Source organism: Apteryx rowi, unplaced genomic scaffold, assembly GCF_003343035.1.
Source record: "Apteryx rowi isolate R43461 unplaced genomic scaffold, aptRow1 scaffold_216, whole genome shotgun sequence".
NCBI lineage: Eukaryota > Metazoa > Chordata > Aves > Apterygiformes > Apterygidae > Apteryx > Apteryx rowi.
The window spans coordinates 857,675-876,333 of NW_020448486.1; the positions used below are offsets into that span (position 1 = coordinate 857,675).

An 18,659-nucleotide genomic window follows, 5' to 3' on the forward strand; every position below is an offset into this window, starting at 1 on the left:
GATTATACATCCACAATTATCTCAAAAGCCAGATGTTCACCTTTGTGCACTCTATTAACAATTTACTTAAAACAAGAGACAGTTATAATCTGAAAACTAAACCTGGCAGAGTTAATTTCATAAGAGACTCACAAGTACTTAACTATATATAATACAGTTTATATTACATCCAAGTTAGGCAAATGGAGAGATCTGAATATTTATTCTGAATTCAAGAGGGAAATGCCACAATCTGCCTTTAAGCAACTATTACCTCCACACATTTAAGGTCATCAGATGTCCTGCAAAAATATTCATTACAAGAATGAATGACAGCCTGAGTCAGTACCCTTACTGGAATATATAGGAAATATTAATTTTTCTAAAAACTACATCAACCATTAAAACTCAGCTGTGTAATATAGTTCTTTTCCCTAACATCCAAAGACCATAACAGATCATCATGCTTAATCACCAATTTGAATTAAAGCACCTCTAAAGGCGATGTTCTCTAGTAAACTAACCTCACACTGAATGAACAAATCTTTAACTAGATATAAAACGTGCATCTTTTATCCACTACAGATTTCAGTGCCTACCTTCCAGAAATCCTGCTGGCAAGATTCCAAGATCATGGTGATAAACTCCATGATTCGGACTATAATTGTACATTTGCTGTAATTATACGCTTCTCTTTCTTGTGGACTGAACATGCTGCCTTTTGAGCTGCAATCAAAGCACTGCTCTGCTGCCTGGATGTCATGCAAAGCAATAGTTTCAAGGAAGAACTGCACAGCTTTTAAGAATGAAGATCTTTCATTTATACCTAAGAAGAATTACACTAAGTTGAAATCAGACAGCAACTCCCAACTTTAAATACCTTATTTTGTGTTTGGAAGAAAACAGTCTCAATGTGATGTGCTGAGATAACGAAAATGCAGAAAACCACCATTTCTCGCAACAATATTTTCTGAAAGTCATATGCTAGTTCCAAATATTAACATTCTGGGCAGTGAATGATACCTTTCCAACAGAAGCGTGTATTACTGATGATAATTTAAGCATTTGTAATAAAAAGGATGAAATTTTTAAATCCACAGCTTTGAATAAAATCTTATGATAACTGCATCTAACAAAAATTTTACAGTATTGTTTTAAACAAAGACAGAGATGACACCACGACAGACAGGCAAAACTTCATATATGAAGTAACTATCCAACTGTACTGTCAATGATACAAAAAAGTATTTTGTTTAGAGTTGCATGAATAATTAAAAGAAATACTTTTTGATATAGATCCAATGGCCACATTGTGAAAATTTAAATTTGAGGTATTTAGACCTGATACAGTTGAAGCATTAGAAAGACAGCACATATGGGGCTTGAAGTGAGAAGGGGACTTCTTTCATTGCTTTCTGATAGCCCCCTCCAGACATTAATAAAAAGCAGGTAAGGGGCTTTGGTAATGATTAAAAAACAAATGAACAAACTATAGGTCTCCTCAGCAGAAGGAGATGTAGCTGTACAGCACAATTTCTGAACATGGGAGAGTTCGTAAAATTCATCAACTCTTCACTTAAGGAAAAAAGCTTCAAGTCCAAGTAGGGAACTAATCTTAGAGTGAGCTTGGGTAACAGACATGAACGACCCTAACGCAACAGTTAATTGCTTACCTAGTATTTCATGAGGTTTGATCATTCGCAACTCAAAGAATGTATTGTAGCAGTCCAGCGCTGCTAAGAACACATCCATCCACTGCATGACAGTGCGTAAGCTAAAGGGCTCCTGCATACCATGGAGAGTTGGCTGAGAAAGGATTCCAGACAGACTATTGGCATCCCTGCCACCTCCTTCGAATTTGTTAATGAGGAAAGAAAAGCCTTTTTCTTTCAGAACATCAGCCAGCCAAGAAGATGGAGACTTGTTTCCTGATAGACATAAAAACACATATCTAAGTTCTCAAGGAAAAAAAAACATTTCAAGCCAACAGGGAATTTAGAGGCAAAATGCTCAAACTTTGTGTTTTAATCTACAGAGTGGATCAATGTATTAAGATCTTGTTTCTGCCTTCTAGAAGAGAAGGTATCAGTATAGCCTTGGTCATACTGCTTAGGTTACCCAGAAGGAAGAGGCCAGTTTGTGAGACACTCCCACCCCACAAATACCACCCTTGTAGCTGGATGCAACAGCAGCTCTGGGCCTGTAAATTCTCCCTCCTGACTGGAAGGAAGTCTGAAATAAAAACCTCTTCCATACCCGCATAACCACCCAAAGTCCTGAGGTTCTTACAATATTTGATTTCAAATATGAACAACTATTCAGTTTTTATTTAATACCAGTAGGAGAATATACATCTACTTCAAAAATAATTTTCCTAATATGGACTAATTAATACTTTCCAAAGAAAATATATGGGGAAGAAACACACAGTATTTCAAAAGCAATGATACACAGTACACAGTGACTGACAATACCTGGTAATAATGGAACAAATTCATAGAAGAGCTCCATGGATTTATGCCGGCACTCTGTCTGAGGTCGCCCACACTGCACTAAGAGCCACATGACAATGTCCAGAAGACACACTGTCTTAGTAGCTGGAAATCCTCTGAACAAAAATATGAGAGATTAACAATCCTCCATGACATCTACCATCTGTCCCAGATAAAAAATCAAAATGATCCATGAGCATTCTGAATGTCTTTTTATCTATCTAACCAAAATAAGAGAAAGGGAAGAACAAAATGGGCCAAGTCATTTGTACTACAGGGACAAGTTCTTCTACAAGTGAAGTTACATTGCTTTCCTTTCTCCCCACTCTACCCTGGATATCCAGAGTACAGGTTTTGCAGCAACAATTTAAAAAGCAGCATCAGGTCTCTTTCCTTCTCTTTGTATCACTCAAAGAGAAAAAAATGGAGATTAAAAATTAATTAAGCCCTTCACAGTTYTTCCTCTTCCTAATTATCCAGTCTCTTAATTTACACTCTGTGACACACCAGTGAGCCAACACTCATACTCTACTTGCCATTTGCTTAGGATGACAGGATAATTCAGTTTGAAAGGGACCTCAGGATGTCTCTAGTCAAACCTGCTCAAAGCAGGGCCAGTTATGAAGTCAGAGCAGGTTACACAGGGCTTCATCTAGTGTGGTCTTGAATCTATTCTTGCTTTCACCTTCTTCACTACGCCTCTTTAATTCCTGATCATCTTGTTGCAGCTTGTCCTGCCTCTGCTAACAGGGCAATGAAATGAACTACAGCAATGAAAAAACACCCAGGAGAAGTTTCCTCCAAAGGCTTCATAACACCAGTGCTGACAAACATTGCTGTAAAGGAAACATGGTTTTCTTTTCCTCCTGCCTCTGCAAAATTAGAGCAAGCTCTCTGTTCTGAGCTCACTATACTGGAATCAAGAATGGCCATTATGGTCCTGTTTCTAGTATCATGTTCAGCATTTCTATCAGTGGTTCAACAGGCATATCAGGAGGAAAAGAAATTTTTCTCTGACATTTGGGGAACATAAATCTGCATTAACAGCAGTTACAGGATGAATTTCCCGTTCAAAATGCTAAGTCTTTAACAGAACCACATACATTGTTAACTAAAATGTAATATTTAAAAGACAAAAAAATGGCAAACAAATTGCTGACCGTGGTACTCGTCGTTCCCCTGCTCTGTTTAGAGAAGGTGCTTTATGCTTGATTATGCGCTTCAGATGATTAATAGTGTCACAACATTGTTGAGCGGTACCTGTTAAGAGAGAAATGACTATAAATAAATGCTATAAATAAACTTGAGAAATGACTATAAATAAACTTGGTTCAATGAATTGAGATGTTATCACTGTAGAAATGGTGCAAGAGACTGATGCATAAGATGAAGATAATGTCTAACACCTCCACTGTCTTTGCATCTGCAGTAAATTTTTCAAGGTCACAGAACAAAATCATAAAACAGCAGAAAGGTCACCATGATCTGAACCAACTCTGAGGCCTCTGCTATGAAATTATGTTCTACCCTCTCTGCACTCATGCTTAGAGAAATTGTAAACTTTTCCATAAGAATATTTCTTCTGGGGCCACTTCTATCATATTCCAAACTGTTTCTTGGAAAGAAATAAAGCTTTGTAACATCAAATTTTGGCTTTATTTTCTAATCATTATTAACTGATGAAAGTCAGAGTTGGGGGCGGGGGGGGGGGAGAAAAGCAGGTTTACTGAAGAATCATTAGAACTATAGAAGAGGTCACAGATTCTTCATGCAACTCCATACTGGTGTAAAGAATGACAAGGTAACCATCAAAGGATATTAAAAATAATAGAAACCTTCTACAGACTATAGAGAAATGTCATTTTTTGAGCAATGTGTTTTAAAAAAGTAGACTTTGAGATTCTCACCAAGCTACATTTTTTACACTGTATAACTGCACAACTGGGACTCAAGTCAGAAGCATCACTAGTATTTTTAGTATTACTGTAAAACATTTATGAAATGGTTCTTTTTTCTGCACAGAGCAAAAATCTTGCACGATTACATTGCATGGACTTGTTTCAAGCAGCTACTGACTGGAAATCAAATGACCTCTCTATCAACAGTGTAAAATAATACTTCTTTTGCTCCAAAAGTAGACACACTTTACTTTTCCTACAGTTATAGATTCATAGTTTAGTTTACTTTTTCTTCTTTAATTCAAGATTCCAAAGACAGCTTTCTTCTTCATTCCATAATTATTAGCTATAGCTCACCTAATGATTTCTCATCTGTATGGGTTAAGGCCAGACTTTCCAGAAATACAACCAATGCTTCAAATACAAACTGCTCCACCAGAGAATTTTCCTCCCTTTAAAATTAGGAATAAATATGATGAGAAACATGAGTAGAAGAAATACTAAATGTGAAATTCTAATAAAAATACAGAAATTAAAACACTGTAGTATTATTTGATAAACAACAACCACACAAAATATTTGCAAAAAAATACATCTAGACCATTATAAAAAAATCTAAGATATGAGTGAAGACTTACTGCCTTTAAAAGATATAAATAATGTCCCATAAACTTGTTATAGAAATTTAAACTTCTATGCTCTCCACTTGCAGAAAGCCCCCAAATTATAACTATTATATATTGTTAAATATTAATTATTATAATTATAATTAAATTCAGTGAATATTTTGAATAACTAAATTTTACAGTTATTAWATACATGAACAGAATGAGTGTCAGTAGATGAGTATCTGAGTTCTTTACTCAATTCTTTTACCTCCTTGAACCTTTAATGAAGGTTAGTTACAGTTCCAAGCTCTGTTTGCCCACCTAAATTCTCTGTAGATGCTGTTAAAAGCAAGCGCTGCTCCTAGCCTCTTGAAAGCACTGGGATGAAGAGCAAGACTATACAATCGTTTAAAAAGAGACTTGGTGTTCACTGGGCTTTTCTCCTGCTGTTTCTGCGTTGTCTGCTTAATAGACCATTTCAAAAATTCTCGAACACACTGACCACAGAAATCTCTCAGAGTGCTGTCAACGGGATCTGTTATGCCACCCTGAAATTACACAAGATTATTCATTACAAGAATGAAACAGGCCATTGCCTCAGTGCAGTACTAGAGCAGCTTATTAATACAGTTTTGTTAAATATGTTAAAAATAACTTACTCTCAGTTCCCTGGAAATAATAGGGCTTCAAAATTAGTACTGTTCCAGGGAAAGGCAGCATTTTCAGCTATCAGAGCACTGGATTGGGATCTTAAAGATCTGGGCTTCTAGTCCCATCTCAGCTATGGAACAGTATAGGAGCCTTGGCCAAGTCACTTCATTTTTTGGTGAGCTCGTTTCCTCTGCTTTAGAACATGACGTTCAACATGACATGACAATATTAACTTCCTTTATACAAAGTATTATGAAACCTCCTGGCCTATCTTGCCTCCAGCTACTTCAGGACAGTGCAAAAAGCCAGTTTTAAGTTTAAAACATTTGCCCAGTGAAAGCAAAGAAGCTTAAAGGAAAATGAAATATATCAACAGCAACTTTTATTCAGAGTGGGGAAAAAGGTATTTCAGTACTTTCTTGTATACACCGATAATAAAAACGGTGTTTCATTAATATTAAAAAGACTCTAAAGACACTTTCTTTGACATTCTCAAAATGCAGCTATAGAGAAAACCATCATCAGAATTTAGGTTAAGAAACAGTAAAAGGTCATAAAATTGGTAAACTGGTTTCCTTCTTCAGACAAGTAAGGAGACATTACATTTGCTTATGTGCTCCTGGTTCTTTCAAGAGTAAAATGATACTACTTAAAAACAATGCCACATAGACTGGAAAAAAAGAAAAGAAAGACTTATGCCTTACCAAGATAGCTTCCAGGAATGCCACTGTATCTTGACTCTCAAACTTTTTGTTGTTGGTAAACCAGTGAATGAGTTGCATAACTAAAGGCTCATACAACTGTCTTGTTACCTGAAAAGATTAAAAACAAACCACATTTCTAGAATTAATTTATTTCTATGCTATTTTGCTATTCAAATGGCAAATTAAAACAGTATTTCTTTAAAAAAGCATCTGTAAAATGAATAATCAACTTCATATTACGTTCTCTCACCATGGATTAAAAAAATACATCTGGTTAGCTGCTTTTTATTCAGCTAGTCTCCAAAGTTCTCCAAGTTTAATTTCAGAAAGATATTCTGAGACAGACAAAGAACATTGCATGCCATTGACTGATACTATAATACACAAACAAGCAAACAGGGAAGTTTGCTTTTAAGCTGTATTTTGATCTTAAATCTCTCTTAACCTTTACCTTGCACATTATTCTAATTTGCTAGATTTCAACAATTCTACCTGTAAGTTAACTTGATCAAATATTGTTGTACTGGAATTTGAAGGAGAGAACCATTAAATATACACATATACATACATGCATATATACACAGTCCGGATGCCTGTGCACATTTATATGGCCCAGTCCAGACATAATTTAACTCAGGTTTATATTCAGCCATATGCCAGAAAAAAAGGTTTCATTGAAACTAGTAAGTTTCCTGTAGATTTTAGCAGAACACAAAGTTCCTTAGGTCTGAAAATAGAATCTCAATGCCAGGGACCAAACAGTAGTCTGAAAAGGCACAACACCTTTAATTTCAGTGGAGCCGACCCTATCTGCCACAAAGATTTCAATTCTGTTTTGCTGTCAAGGAGGAGAAATACCAAGTTTGGATGTTTGAATTTCATTCTCATGCATCAATTCTCTCCCAAAATGCTTTTTCTGCAGGTTGCATTTTTGCTCCCATTCAGTAATGAAATAATCACTTTCTCCCCAATACTGTGAATACTGTATACTCCTGTGAGTTACTCTGGACTGCACTCCATTATTGGAGTCCTTGAAAAGGCCTCTATTCCCCTCTTCAGAAATCCTGAAAAACTATCTCTAAAACAGGGAAATAGTTTTAACTTATAAAATGCATTACAAYTGAAAACAAACAAATAAATAAATAAATAAGCAACATATGTCAGGATAATTTCTAAAGTACAATTATAATTGAAATCCCACACTGAGAGCTACAATGCTTAAAAGTGAACCTGTTTACCTGGTCTACATCACAAGCAAGACGAAGCAGTACTGGAAATATCCGTTTGTATAGCTGATACATGGGTGGGGGACCCTGACATCCTTCTGGCATTTGAGACGCTTTCCCCAACATGTAYGCAACTATGCTATGCAGCAGCTCACATGCTGCAACCTGAAATTAAAAAATCCATTTTGATTATGCATCCATTGGTTCCACAGAGAACAGAAAATTGGGGGCAGGAGAGAAGGGAGTCCAAAGAAAGAGTGTACTTAAGAAATCACTCCAATCTACACTACATCATTACCCTAGGGACAGATAATGTCCATGTAAATAATTCACACACCTTCTACCTGGCCTTCCTCCTAACGTTACAGTCTCTATCATCGTGCAATTACTTTTCAACTGGAAAAAATACATCACTGAATAAGTCACCCATTACCGCATGTTCAAGAATATCTTTGTTCTGGACTGCCTTTGGACATCAACATCTCAATCCACCAAAGTAGGAAAATATTTGCTTAAGTGCTTTGCTGGACTGAGGCCACAAGCTCATAGGCTAGGCATGGGAAGGAGGCCAAATAACACTGTAGATTAATGAGTTAAAATTTTTCATTTTTACGTTAAGCCTAACTATCAAAGAACAAGGCTGTCTGATAGAGCTTATAGCAACAATTTCTTCTTGTTTTTTAAACACTCAGAATTCTATCATTATGAGAGAGCACTGAAGAAGCACAATGCTACCTACGATTTAATTAAAACAGCTCTTTCTTAACAAGGAAGATATTATTTTATGTAGTATTTATTAGGTAGCATAAACGAACATGCAGAAAGACCACATCAATACTTTTGTTTGTCTGTCACTAGCAGAAAGAGCCAATTCAGTCACACGAGGCAAGAATAAATCCAAGTAGATGACTGGCTTCATATCTGCAAATGGTACAGCAAAGCTCAGACGCTTCTCAGTGTCCCAGGATACACATTTCTTCATCATCTCTTCTGCAGGGGTAGCTAACGCATTTGAAAAAGATCAAAAGCAAAAATAAGTTTTACATAGCACTCCCAAAACAAATACTTCCACAGCTCAGTCAAAAAATCTGTATCCCTCCAGCTTCAGTTGAATTGTCACAAAACATTAATGCTCTCTATAAATTACTGGATATTACAAGTACCAGAAGTATGTTACAGGGCCAGTTTTATTTGCATAGACAAACAGATGTTTAGCCATCACATGGAAAAAATAATTGCAGCCAACTCTTCAGGAGATAGTCGCAGTAGCCCCCAATTTCAATAGAAACAAGTTTGGAGACAATTACAAAGTCAAAAGACACTGAACTGCACTTGATTTAAAATACTTTTTTACAATGTCCAATATATTAGTTTTGTCTTCTACTGCTATGAACAATGCTTGAAGGTCAGATCAGACAAGCAGATCCAACATAGACTCCTGCAATTGCACAGAGAACCACTACTTCAAGGCCTACACCTGAAGGCAACTGCCATACTTACTCCCTTCCCTCCTTACATTCCCATATTTGTTAACAAAGTCTGACTACTCTTCTTATTTAATTTCCAAGGAATAATCTGTTACTTTCCCTGAGTATTTCTGAACAAGCAGCAGAGAAGTATTAGACAGAGAGAGAACTGATTGTAAAAGCAGAAAAACCTAATGTAAGCAGTAAAAGAAGGAACAAAGCTTTTATATAATTAGATTAATTTTTAGACTGACTAAATTTTGAGTTGTATTCATCCCTTTAAAGCTCATGGTCAGGTACTCACAATATGCTTTTCCATTCTTACTTTAATTACATTTGATGATTTTTAATAATTAAACTATAATGTTTATTCACAGACTAAACAGAGGAATAGAGGAGAACAGAAAATAAGTTTTTCTGAGGAGGTACACAAATGGAGCACTAATACCTAGACCTACTAAAGGCATGACACATCCTTAAACTCACAAGTCAAGAAAAGCAGGCTCACTGAGATTTACATAACAATTCACAGCCTGCAGTTCTGCAAAACTGGATTACAGGAGAATTGTAGTAAAGAGGTGTGAACAAGTGCCCAGGAGATGCAAACTATGACAAAGTCTTAAAATGGCTTTGCAGCCAGAGGATGAAGGTGAGGGGAGGAAATAAATCAAACCATATCCTCAGAGGCATATGATTTTTTGCATTTAACCAAACACGTGTTGAAGATTTCTATGCCCTTTTCCCATTGCATAGCAAGTTAGTTAATAGTCTGCTCTCCCGAACTGCAGAACAAAATAAAAGCAAAGCAGCTCTGTTTAGAAAAGAGCAAGAAAAACTAGCTTTCCTTGGTAAGTTCATGGATTTTCACAAAGTGATGTTGAGACTTCACTGAAATCAACTCAAGAGAGAAAGAGCAGATTCATGTAAATATTTTTAGGACAGTCACCTGTAATTAAATTGTGGTTGATCTGCCCTCCCAAAGATCCAAGAAGCCGTGCCACTCTAGTCCTTACTGCTTCCAAGGAGGGATCACCAATCTGAATAATTCAAGAGATTAATAACAACAGTGAAGGAAGAGTTGCCTCTGCATATAAATAACTTGGTTTACACAGTGAATGCAGGATTTATGGTCCTTAATAACATATGGATGAAAAAGGATGAGTGAAGAACCTGTGGGGAGGGGAACAGCATCAAACAATAGAACAGTTTTGGTTCAATAAACAGAAGCTGGGAACACTGACAAGCATTTAACATATGTATACATATTTTCCACAATGAGTTCCTCTGCCTTTTGGATCATCCTATTTTGTGATCTTTCAGTTACCGTTTCTCAAGTAAAGGTTAAAGTTTTATCATCAAATACCACACACTCACAGAATGATGTAATAATCTATAAAATGATATGAAATCTGAAGTAAAAATCACTTTTTATTTGTTTTAATCCAAGAATTTAAAGTTTAGATCCTGTAGCTACATGTAAGTAGCCAACTGATATTCAAAAGCTTCTAGGAGCCTTTGCAGGATGGAAAATTAACTCATTTTGTTTAAAGACCACTAGGCTGGAAAGAGACACATAATACAGATAGGATTAACTATTAGTTACATGCCTAAAAAAAATTTATTCCGAATTAGCTTGCACACTGGAATATACAAAGAAAAATTATTCTTAGCCTGAGCAGATTGAGAAGCCACTGGCAAAAATGACCAGCAATGCTTGACTTCTAAGACTATGAACCTATCCAAAAGATTAAAACACCTTACATTTCCAGAACATGCTATATGCAAACAGCACACTGCAAAGCTAGGATCTGATTTTAAGTGTAGGGAGTTAAATTTTTGTTTTTACAATACATCAGTGTGGCACTGATGCCAACTTAAAAGATTTCTTCAGTCCTCTTTTCCCTTCTCCTGCTTCATTCCCATTATCACCCTAGAATATGACACCCTTCCAGCTGTGCTGATGTAACAGCTTTTTGAGCCACACTGTAGAACTGGATCACTGTACTGATCTATAGTCGAAATAACTCTCAGAAAAACATATATATGAAAAAGAGAAAGGGAGGCAGAGGGAGGTGATAAATTCACATTTAACTCTGAATCAGTGCTCTTACCAACGAAGTCTTTGCTTTTCTTAAATGCTGTATTACAACTTTATTAAATCCCTTCTGGGCTGCTCGAGAAAGTTTCCTTACTTCCCAGTTATTCTGGGGTTCAACTGATAAAAAAGAAAACAGCACATAAATATTAATTTATTGTACCTGCACCTCATGCACCTACTCTAAGTTCCTTAAAAAAAAAGAAAACAAAAAACTATTTTTGCCCTTCTACTTTTATTTTAAGATGCAACAATTACTCTTCTCTCATTTTAAGTCCTTATTAAGGAAAATAAATCTCTATTAATGAAAAATAAAATGGATTTAAGGATACAAAGGACAAATCACTGAGAAGTGACATATAAAATAACTGTAATTCATGACTGTTCGGCAGTAGTAAATTTGTTGTAGTTTAAGAAAAAGGTAAAATTTTGGATGTAAAGAAATTGTAGAGTTCCAACCACAAGGAATATACAATACAGACAAAAGTATGTCACATTCATGTCCCTAGGCACAGCTATGGAAACTTTCTTTCTCTGTCCCTCAAGACTAAAAATTCATTTTCCGTACATACCTGTAGATGCAGAGATTTTCAAATAACCATCAAGAAGAGGTAGAACATCTTTGTAGTAAGGTTGCATTATATGTTTGGGAATGTGAGCTGACCAGTCTTCCAAAGCATCCAATCCCAGGTCAGCCATTGGGGTACAGCTAAGGCCCAGCTTAAATGCATTCTACATGTCAAATGTAAAACTATCAGTTTTCCTTTTTTAATGACTACTATGATTTAAAAGGAAAAAAACATATTTGCAAGCATTTGGCATACATCTTCCTTCTTCATCATTTTTGTCTACTTAACATCTCATTCACAAAATCTGCACAGGAGATACTTATTACATTGCACCCATTGGCACTAACACAGTCAGTCAAGTTCAGCTGCAAACTCTGACGATTTACTAGCTTATCTAAAAAGTCAACTCATTTGTACTCGACTTCACTGAAGACAATGCAAAGCTTAATGCTTATCTTACTTGCTTGACAGGATACTAACTTTCTTCCAGAATTTTTGAACGTGTTTTAAGAAAGAAAAAAGCATTAGCTGTACATCACTTTGACCCACCTGCAGTGCAGGAATATATGCTTTGATATCAAGCATGATGATGTCAGGTGGTAAAGAGAGCAAAAAATTCAGACAGGATGCCAACAACTCATCTTTATACTGTTTCATTTTTGCTGTAACCTAAAATTCAGATATATAGGTCAAGAACAATCATAAACCTTACAAGTCCTTGATATTAGCTATTTTACTTGCATATCAATATGCATGTAAAATACACAATTCAAAAACAATAATGGAATCTCATTCACCTAGAGACAGTTATCAGGAAGTATATAATGCACAAGTTATTGCTCAATTTTACATCCATAAGTGACCAATATGCTTCTATTGACATTAAGTAAAAAACAAACAAAAATAGTCCTCAAAATCCTACTATGTTGTATAATTCAAACAGTTAGAATACTGCTATCATATGCATAAGGATTCTAAGAAGATATAATTATGTAATTTTGATTAAGTCATTTATGCTTATATTCAAACTAAGAAACTTAGCCATAAAATTACTTACCTCTTTTCCAAACTTAACAAATAGGGCAAAGCAAGAACTTTTTTCTGGGTCTTCAGGACATTTCCTGAGACTCTTTGGACTGACACCCTACCAAGCAGAAACCGCAAGTCAGTACTACTAGAAAAACTATCCTGAATAATACACAGTATACAAATATGAAGCACAAATTTAACTCAGAATATATACATTATTGTCCCAATATAAAATCTGCATGAACTGAAAGCTTAAAATGTACATTTGTTCTCTCAAAGATTAGTTACTAGCACTAGTATCATATATATTGAGAGTCAACTTTTTGGCATACAGACATTTAATACTACACAAAGTAACCGAGATACATGGGAATGAAAAAGTACTTTAAAATGGTTAAATTTCCTCCTTGCCCCTTAATCCAACAAGCCACAAAAAAAAAATACAAATCCCTAATATAGGATGGACACATGGCCAGAATGTAGATGGAATGAGAAAACAGCAATTCACAAACAGTATCATCTCCTAAGGAAAATCTATGTAAGCATCCATGCCAATGAGTTCCCAAATCTGGTTCACTTAGTACCACCATCAGCAGTGGCAAGAGCAGTTCCCAGCTCTGCGCTGGGCTACACACTGCGTGATGAAGCATTTTCACTTTACAATAGCTTCCATACCACAAATGGTTCATCTATCAGTTGAGCACCATATTTCCTGGGGAAATCAATGAGTGGGATAGTACAAGTATACCTAAAAAGTTGAGTAACTAAACCACACAGATGTCTTTGTTGTGCTGGCTAAGCTGTTTCTGATATGCAAGCTAGATCTTTTGTACAGTCTGCACTGCAAACACATCTCCAGCACAGGATCTGGGAAAGAGCATCACACATGGATGGTATCTCTTCAGAAACTGAGCTTCCACTCTAATTTTGATGTTCCATGTGTTTTTAACTACAGAGGCATAGAATGCCATTAACATTTGAAACAAACTAGGTAGCAGTTTCAGTAACTATTTTCTGTTGTGCATACGTGTGCAAAAGGCTTATATAAAAGATGTGCACCATCTTTAGCACATTAACCCTTCACTGAGAAAAGAGATCTCACCTCGAAGTATTTTATTTTCTTTGCAATCTTCATTGCAACAGAAAGCAGCTTGTAGAATCCACTAATAAGAGGTAGTCTCGTTGAATGTACAATAAGCTCATAACCAAAGGAATACACCCAAGGGTTAAAGTATTCAACATGCTTCTCTGGAAGTATCTCTCTATAGAACACATGTACAGAAAACATTCAGCAAAAAAAAAAAAAAAGAAACTAAAACATTTGTATCATTTTTTTCAAATTTCAAGTCAGTACACAAAGGACAAGCACTGCTATAACAGAGTATTTCCAAAGACAGGGAGAGGATAATTATATGACTTCTGAGATAAGTGTAGGAAGATTTTTATATTGCTTTACAGTGCAAAGCCATTTCTTCCTTATTACACCTTGTTACTAACTTTATGCAAACACACATAATCACATACCACACTGCATTACTTCCACAGACTGCAACATTGCTATGGACAGTCACCTGGACATTCACAAATAATGCTGTACCTTTCACTTAATGCCCAAATACTACTTTATGAAGACTGTATTTCTGGTCTCTGAAGTACTTAGAAAATATGGCCAGTATAATATTAGAAGTTGTGGCGGCTACTAAAAGATGGTTACAATCAAATAATACACATGAATGACTTGTCTCCTGTACTCTCTTTAAAAAAAAAATTTAGCTGATGAGCTAATATGTTCTTATCCATGATCCAGATGTCTGAAAAACACTTACTGTCTTCCAGCTAATTGACCATGTGCATTTAAAATACCACGCACGTGGTCATACGTCAGAAACAGGCATCTTAAATAAAATACTTTAAATTTCTTCCAACCACTTCATAACTTCTAAACTATCTAAATAATGTATTAGTACCTGCAGAATTCCACTAGATTAATAAAGGCAATAAAGTCTGTAGGCTTTGTTGGCTGAAGGTTTGAAGCAGGGTCAGAAGTAGGCACAACCAAAGCACCGTCAGTTTCATTTTCATCCTGCAAATAAATATTGAAGCCAGAACACTGGATCTGTGACAACACAGGAAGCATTTATACCTTTATCCAAACAAAAAATATGATTAGCAACTGCCTCTTCTTCTTTTTATGGCTGCTGCTAGCTAGTCTGATACAGACAGATAACTGTAATAATTCACACACTTACAGGTCCAAGAAACAATAAGGGATGCTTGCTTACAAGAAAAAAAGTGACCATCAAAACTAAAACCACTCTAGATGACAGAGAAGGGAGTCTAAAATAACAGATTCCATAAATTTCTTCTGTGTTTCCACCTCCTAACTGCAATGCAACATCCAGAAATATGAAGTAAAACATTATCACTGATCAGATTTTTAATTCGAGGACACTATGAGGAGCTATACAATCATAACAAAAACAAAGCAAGGAATGGGATTTTGGTTCCTCTACTGAAGCAAAACATAATGGACAAGTCATCAGGTCTCACCTGTTCATTAATATTCAGTTTCTGAACAGTCAGGTCCAACTTTTCAATAATCTTCAAAACAGATTTTATAAGTTCATCATATAACAAACGACTGAGGGACTTCAGTGCTGAATTTGCAGCAAGAAAGTTTTCATCTTCCAAAAGAGATTCCTTTGCAGGAGGGAAAAAGTTCATGTTTCAAAACAGTGAAGAATTAGAATTGGTTCTTGAATTCACAAACTAAGTTTTGAATGATTTGGAGAATCAGGCTTTAGAGGTTTCTCAGCTATGGAAGCCTAAATTCATCTTTGTTTGTTTAATTCAATTGCCATAATATCCAACTAAAACCATTAGACAGTTCTACAGCATGACAGGCTGCCCATTTGGAAAAAATCTAGGATTAGAAAAACAGTGATAAGACTCAGTCAGGATCACAGTGCCTTTCGTCTTCTATTTCCATGTTAATTATGCTTTTACCTTCATTGTGTCACAGGTCAGTAGACTTCTAAAGAGATACAGATAGTCCTTATATGTTGGTGCTTTCCATTTCCCTGTTTCAACCTCTCCAGCTGCTAGGGACTCTTCTGATCCAGAAGTTTTTTTTCCAAAATATTCCTAAAAGGACACAATATTTTTCAGAAATGCTGTATACGTAACTAGCTGTTTCAAGCCAAAACATGTTGTAAAATTACTGGTAGAAACCTGAAATGCTCAGCTTTCTAATTTCAAGCTGAAAAGAAAAGAAAACAAACAGCTCCTTTCAGAAGTCTCTAAAGTTCTCCTCCTCCCAGCAGTCAGTTATTGTAGAGAGTCTACAACTAGTCTGCTGGACAGGATTAAAAACCTTTTAAATCCCCTCAACGCAAACATTCAATAAAACTTTTCCCCTCCTTTTAAAGTTTGCAAAATTTGTTAACATGGAAGAAAGTTGGATAACCACAGATACAACCTACTTTGTTACAGACAACCTGAGCAAGGAAGAACTCCAGAGAACAAAGGTATATTTCCTTTTACTTTCATTACAAGGGGAACATCCTCATTATTCTGACAAAAGTAGGGACAAGAGAGTAATAATAACTGGGCCATGATTCTAAAAGGACAGTACTATTTTTGCTTCTTTGGGCCTTCCCCTGTTTACTTGACCAAATGGTCAAGAACTGGAGTGAATACATCAGGATTCTAGAAGAAACAAGTATATTTAAACAGTTATTTTACCTTTGAAAATGTGATTGGCTTGGAAAAGATTCTGATTAATCCCTGATGCACTGAAAGAAAAAAAAAATCACCTCAACAGACTTAAAAAGACACAGCATTCATACAACTTATACATTAGTAATCAATTAAACCAATCTTCTATTTCCTATATTCTGACAGGATGAGGGAGAGGTAAAAGAATAGAAATCTTTCTTAAATGACAAACATAACCAAAAGCAGAGCCAATGCTCTAGGATGTTTCACAGGGCAACTCTTCTGAACTTGCCTCTTAATACATTTTGTCAATACTGCTTCAACCTTTTTCTGAGTCTGAATGCAGTGGTGGTCAATGCATTGTCCTAATGCCTATATTAGAAAAGACAAGAACTGCCTGTGACTCTCACAGACATGGATTTATTCCAGCATAGTACTTTGGGAGCACATCACATCCCAAATCATGAACAAGGGAGACAACGAAAATACCACAGCAGTAGAGAAAAGCCACTGTAAATAACTGAGAGAAATTCAATCATTTTGGAATATTGTTATAATGAAATGTCAGTACTCTGGAGGCTCCTGGAATTATCAGCTGTCAATACTGCCACATTCATTATTATATTTGCAGGACTAAATCTGAGTAACTGTGCATATTTGGAATCTTCACTTTTACCATGTTTAAGTTCCAGAAAATAAAAACATTGTATTTCTGGTAAAGAAGACACTACCCCAAGTTACTATGGCTTTCTGTAGGAGTAAGGAAAGAGCAGGGAACAGATTTTTGTACATTTTCCTGCAAAAGACCTTTCTCCCCACAATCCTTTGAGCAGGAATCTTGCCTTTAAATGAAATCAGATTACCACAAAAATATATTCTCCTGCCCTTGACTATATCCCCTCTGTCATCCAAAGCAGTTGTTAAATGTATTCCCTAAGTGATTTAGCAGTGGATGTTGAAAAATAACACAATGAGAACCCTAAACCTCCATTCCTGAAGGATGGAAAAGGCTTCATTTTTGTCCCCAAATGGCTGTTCCACAAGTCTCTCTTAGAAAACGTTAAAAGCTCAGAAAAATAAAAAAGGTCAACAGACTCACCTACAGTGCTAATAAAACTCCAGAGAATTGGTCCTTTTCCTGTCAGGGCTAGGAATACCTTTATTATAGATCTGCAACAGACTGACTGCATTTTTTCACTGTATTGTGGAAAGCTATCAATCTGTACCACAACTAGATGTTCAAGAACTGGAGTGTATACTTCAGGAATCTAGAAGAAATCAAAGCAAAAAAAACCTATCACATGAAGACAATGGTTTATCTCTATTAACAAGCAAAATTATACAAAATGTTTTCCTCCAGAACCTTTGTAAGAAGAGTTTACATTATAATCTACTCTGAGAATGACAGAAGACACAGCAAGTGAATACATCTTAGACATCAAGAAAAACAGAATGTTTCCTGGACCACGTTATGAAAGGAAGTTCCTGAGTAGATTAGAGCATCAGCAAAACCAGTCACAAGTTTATCAGAGAAGTGCCAATTTAATCAACAATAATAACACAGCCATCTAATCTATTCATCCTTAAAGGCCTGAACACAGAATGCAAGTGAAAGTCTCTTCTCCACCCCAAGCTTGCTTCCCAGCTCCACCCAGGATCCAGAAAGCCCTCATTAGAACACACATAATACAGCATCAGAGGAAAATCAGAGGAAAAAAGTATTGGCCTCAGAAGACAGGCTAAGTATTAGCCCTGAAAGAAAAAGCAGCAACAGGGTGGTACAGTGTTTTGACTACCCTCGCTTCCATTGTTTCTGTGAGCTTTTCACATAACAAGAAAGACTTGTGCACACAAAGGTAGAGATGCAACTGATTACATACAAAGCTCTAGTAAAGGGAAGCACAAGGGAAAAAAAATAATAAAAAAATAGATGTAGTAGCCTTTTAAAAAGAACTACAAAAGTATAGTGAAATAATAGATCCCTTGAACATACATCACATAAAAAGAAGAGTAGGGCTATGTCCAAGCAATAGGTTTTCCTAAAATAAATAAAAACCCTGTTTGCATTTGGTTACTGTGATTTTTATTACAATGCTCCGTAGCATTTTACTTAGCACATTTTGTGCATTTTCTTTATTCAAATGAAATCTACTAAAATATTCTTTTGACACTCTCCCACCCTCTAGGAGCTAAAAGTCATTACACTATAGACAAAAAAAGTGTCT

At 35.9% G+C, this 18,659-nt stretch overlaps 1 protein-coding gene across 5 annotated transcripts in view; it reads right to left on the reverse strand.

Moving 5' to 3' along the window:
• The window catches only part of PRKDC (protein kinase, DNA-activated, catalytic subunit), an 88,313-nt gene that overhangs the window by 59,757 nt on the left and 9,897 nt on the right, over positions 1 to 18,659 (reverse strand). For all 5 annotated transcript variants that reach the window (XM_026064400.1, XM_026064401.1, XM_026064399.1 and 2 more), the window contains exons 13-32: positions 17,534 to 17,702; positions 16,462 to 16,511; positions 15,724 to 15,861; positions 15,268 to 15,417; positions 14,685 to 14,800; positions 13,820 to 13,979; positions 12,746 to 12,832; positions 12,238 to 12,357; positions 11,692 to 11,851; positions 11,136 to 11,239; positions 9,971 to 10,061; positions 8,397 to 8,560; positions 7,571 to 7,723; positions 6,333 to 6,440; positions 5,299 to 5,525; positions 4,727 to 4,821; positions 3,632 to 3,731; positions 2,454 to 2,587; positions 1,653 to 1,907; positions 579 to 805 (exon numbers count right to left, since the gene is read on the reverse strand). In XM_026064400.1, coding sequence (XP_025920185.1) covers positions 579 to 805; positions 1,653 to 1,907; positions 2,454 to 2,587; positions 3,632 to 3,731; positions 4,727 to 4,821; positions 5,299 to 5,525; positions 6,333 to 6,440; positions 7,571 to 7,723; positions 8,397 to 8,560; positions 9,971 to 10,061; positions 11,136 to 11,239; positions 11,692 to 11,851; positions 12,238 to 12,357; positions 12,746 to 12,832; positions 13,820 to 13,979; positions 14,685 to 14,800; positions 15,268 to 15,417; positions 15,724 to 15,861; positions 16,462 to 16,511; positions 17,534 to 17,702 — 2,808 coding nt within the window. The remainder of the gene's footprint in view (positions 1 to 578; positions 806 to 1,652; positions 1,908 to 2,453; positions 2,588 to 3,631; positions 3,732 to 4,726; positions 4,822 to 5,298; positions 5,526 to 6,332; positions 6,441 to 7,570; positions 7,724 to 8,396; positions 8,561 to 9,970; positions 10,062 to 11,135; positions 11,240 to 11,691; positions 11,852 to 12,237; positions 12,358 to 12,745; positions 12,833 to 13,819; positions 13,980 to 14,684; positions 14,801 to 15,267; positions 15,418 to 15,723; positions 15,862 to 16,461; positions 16,512 to 17,533; positions 17,703 to 18,659) is intronic.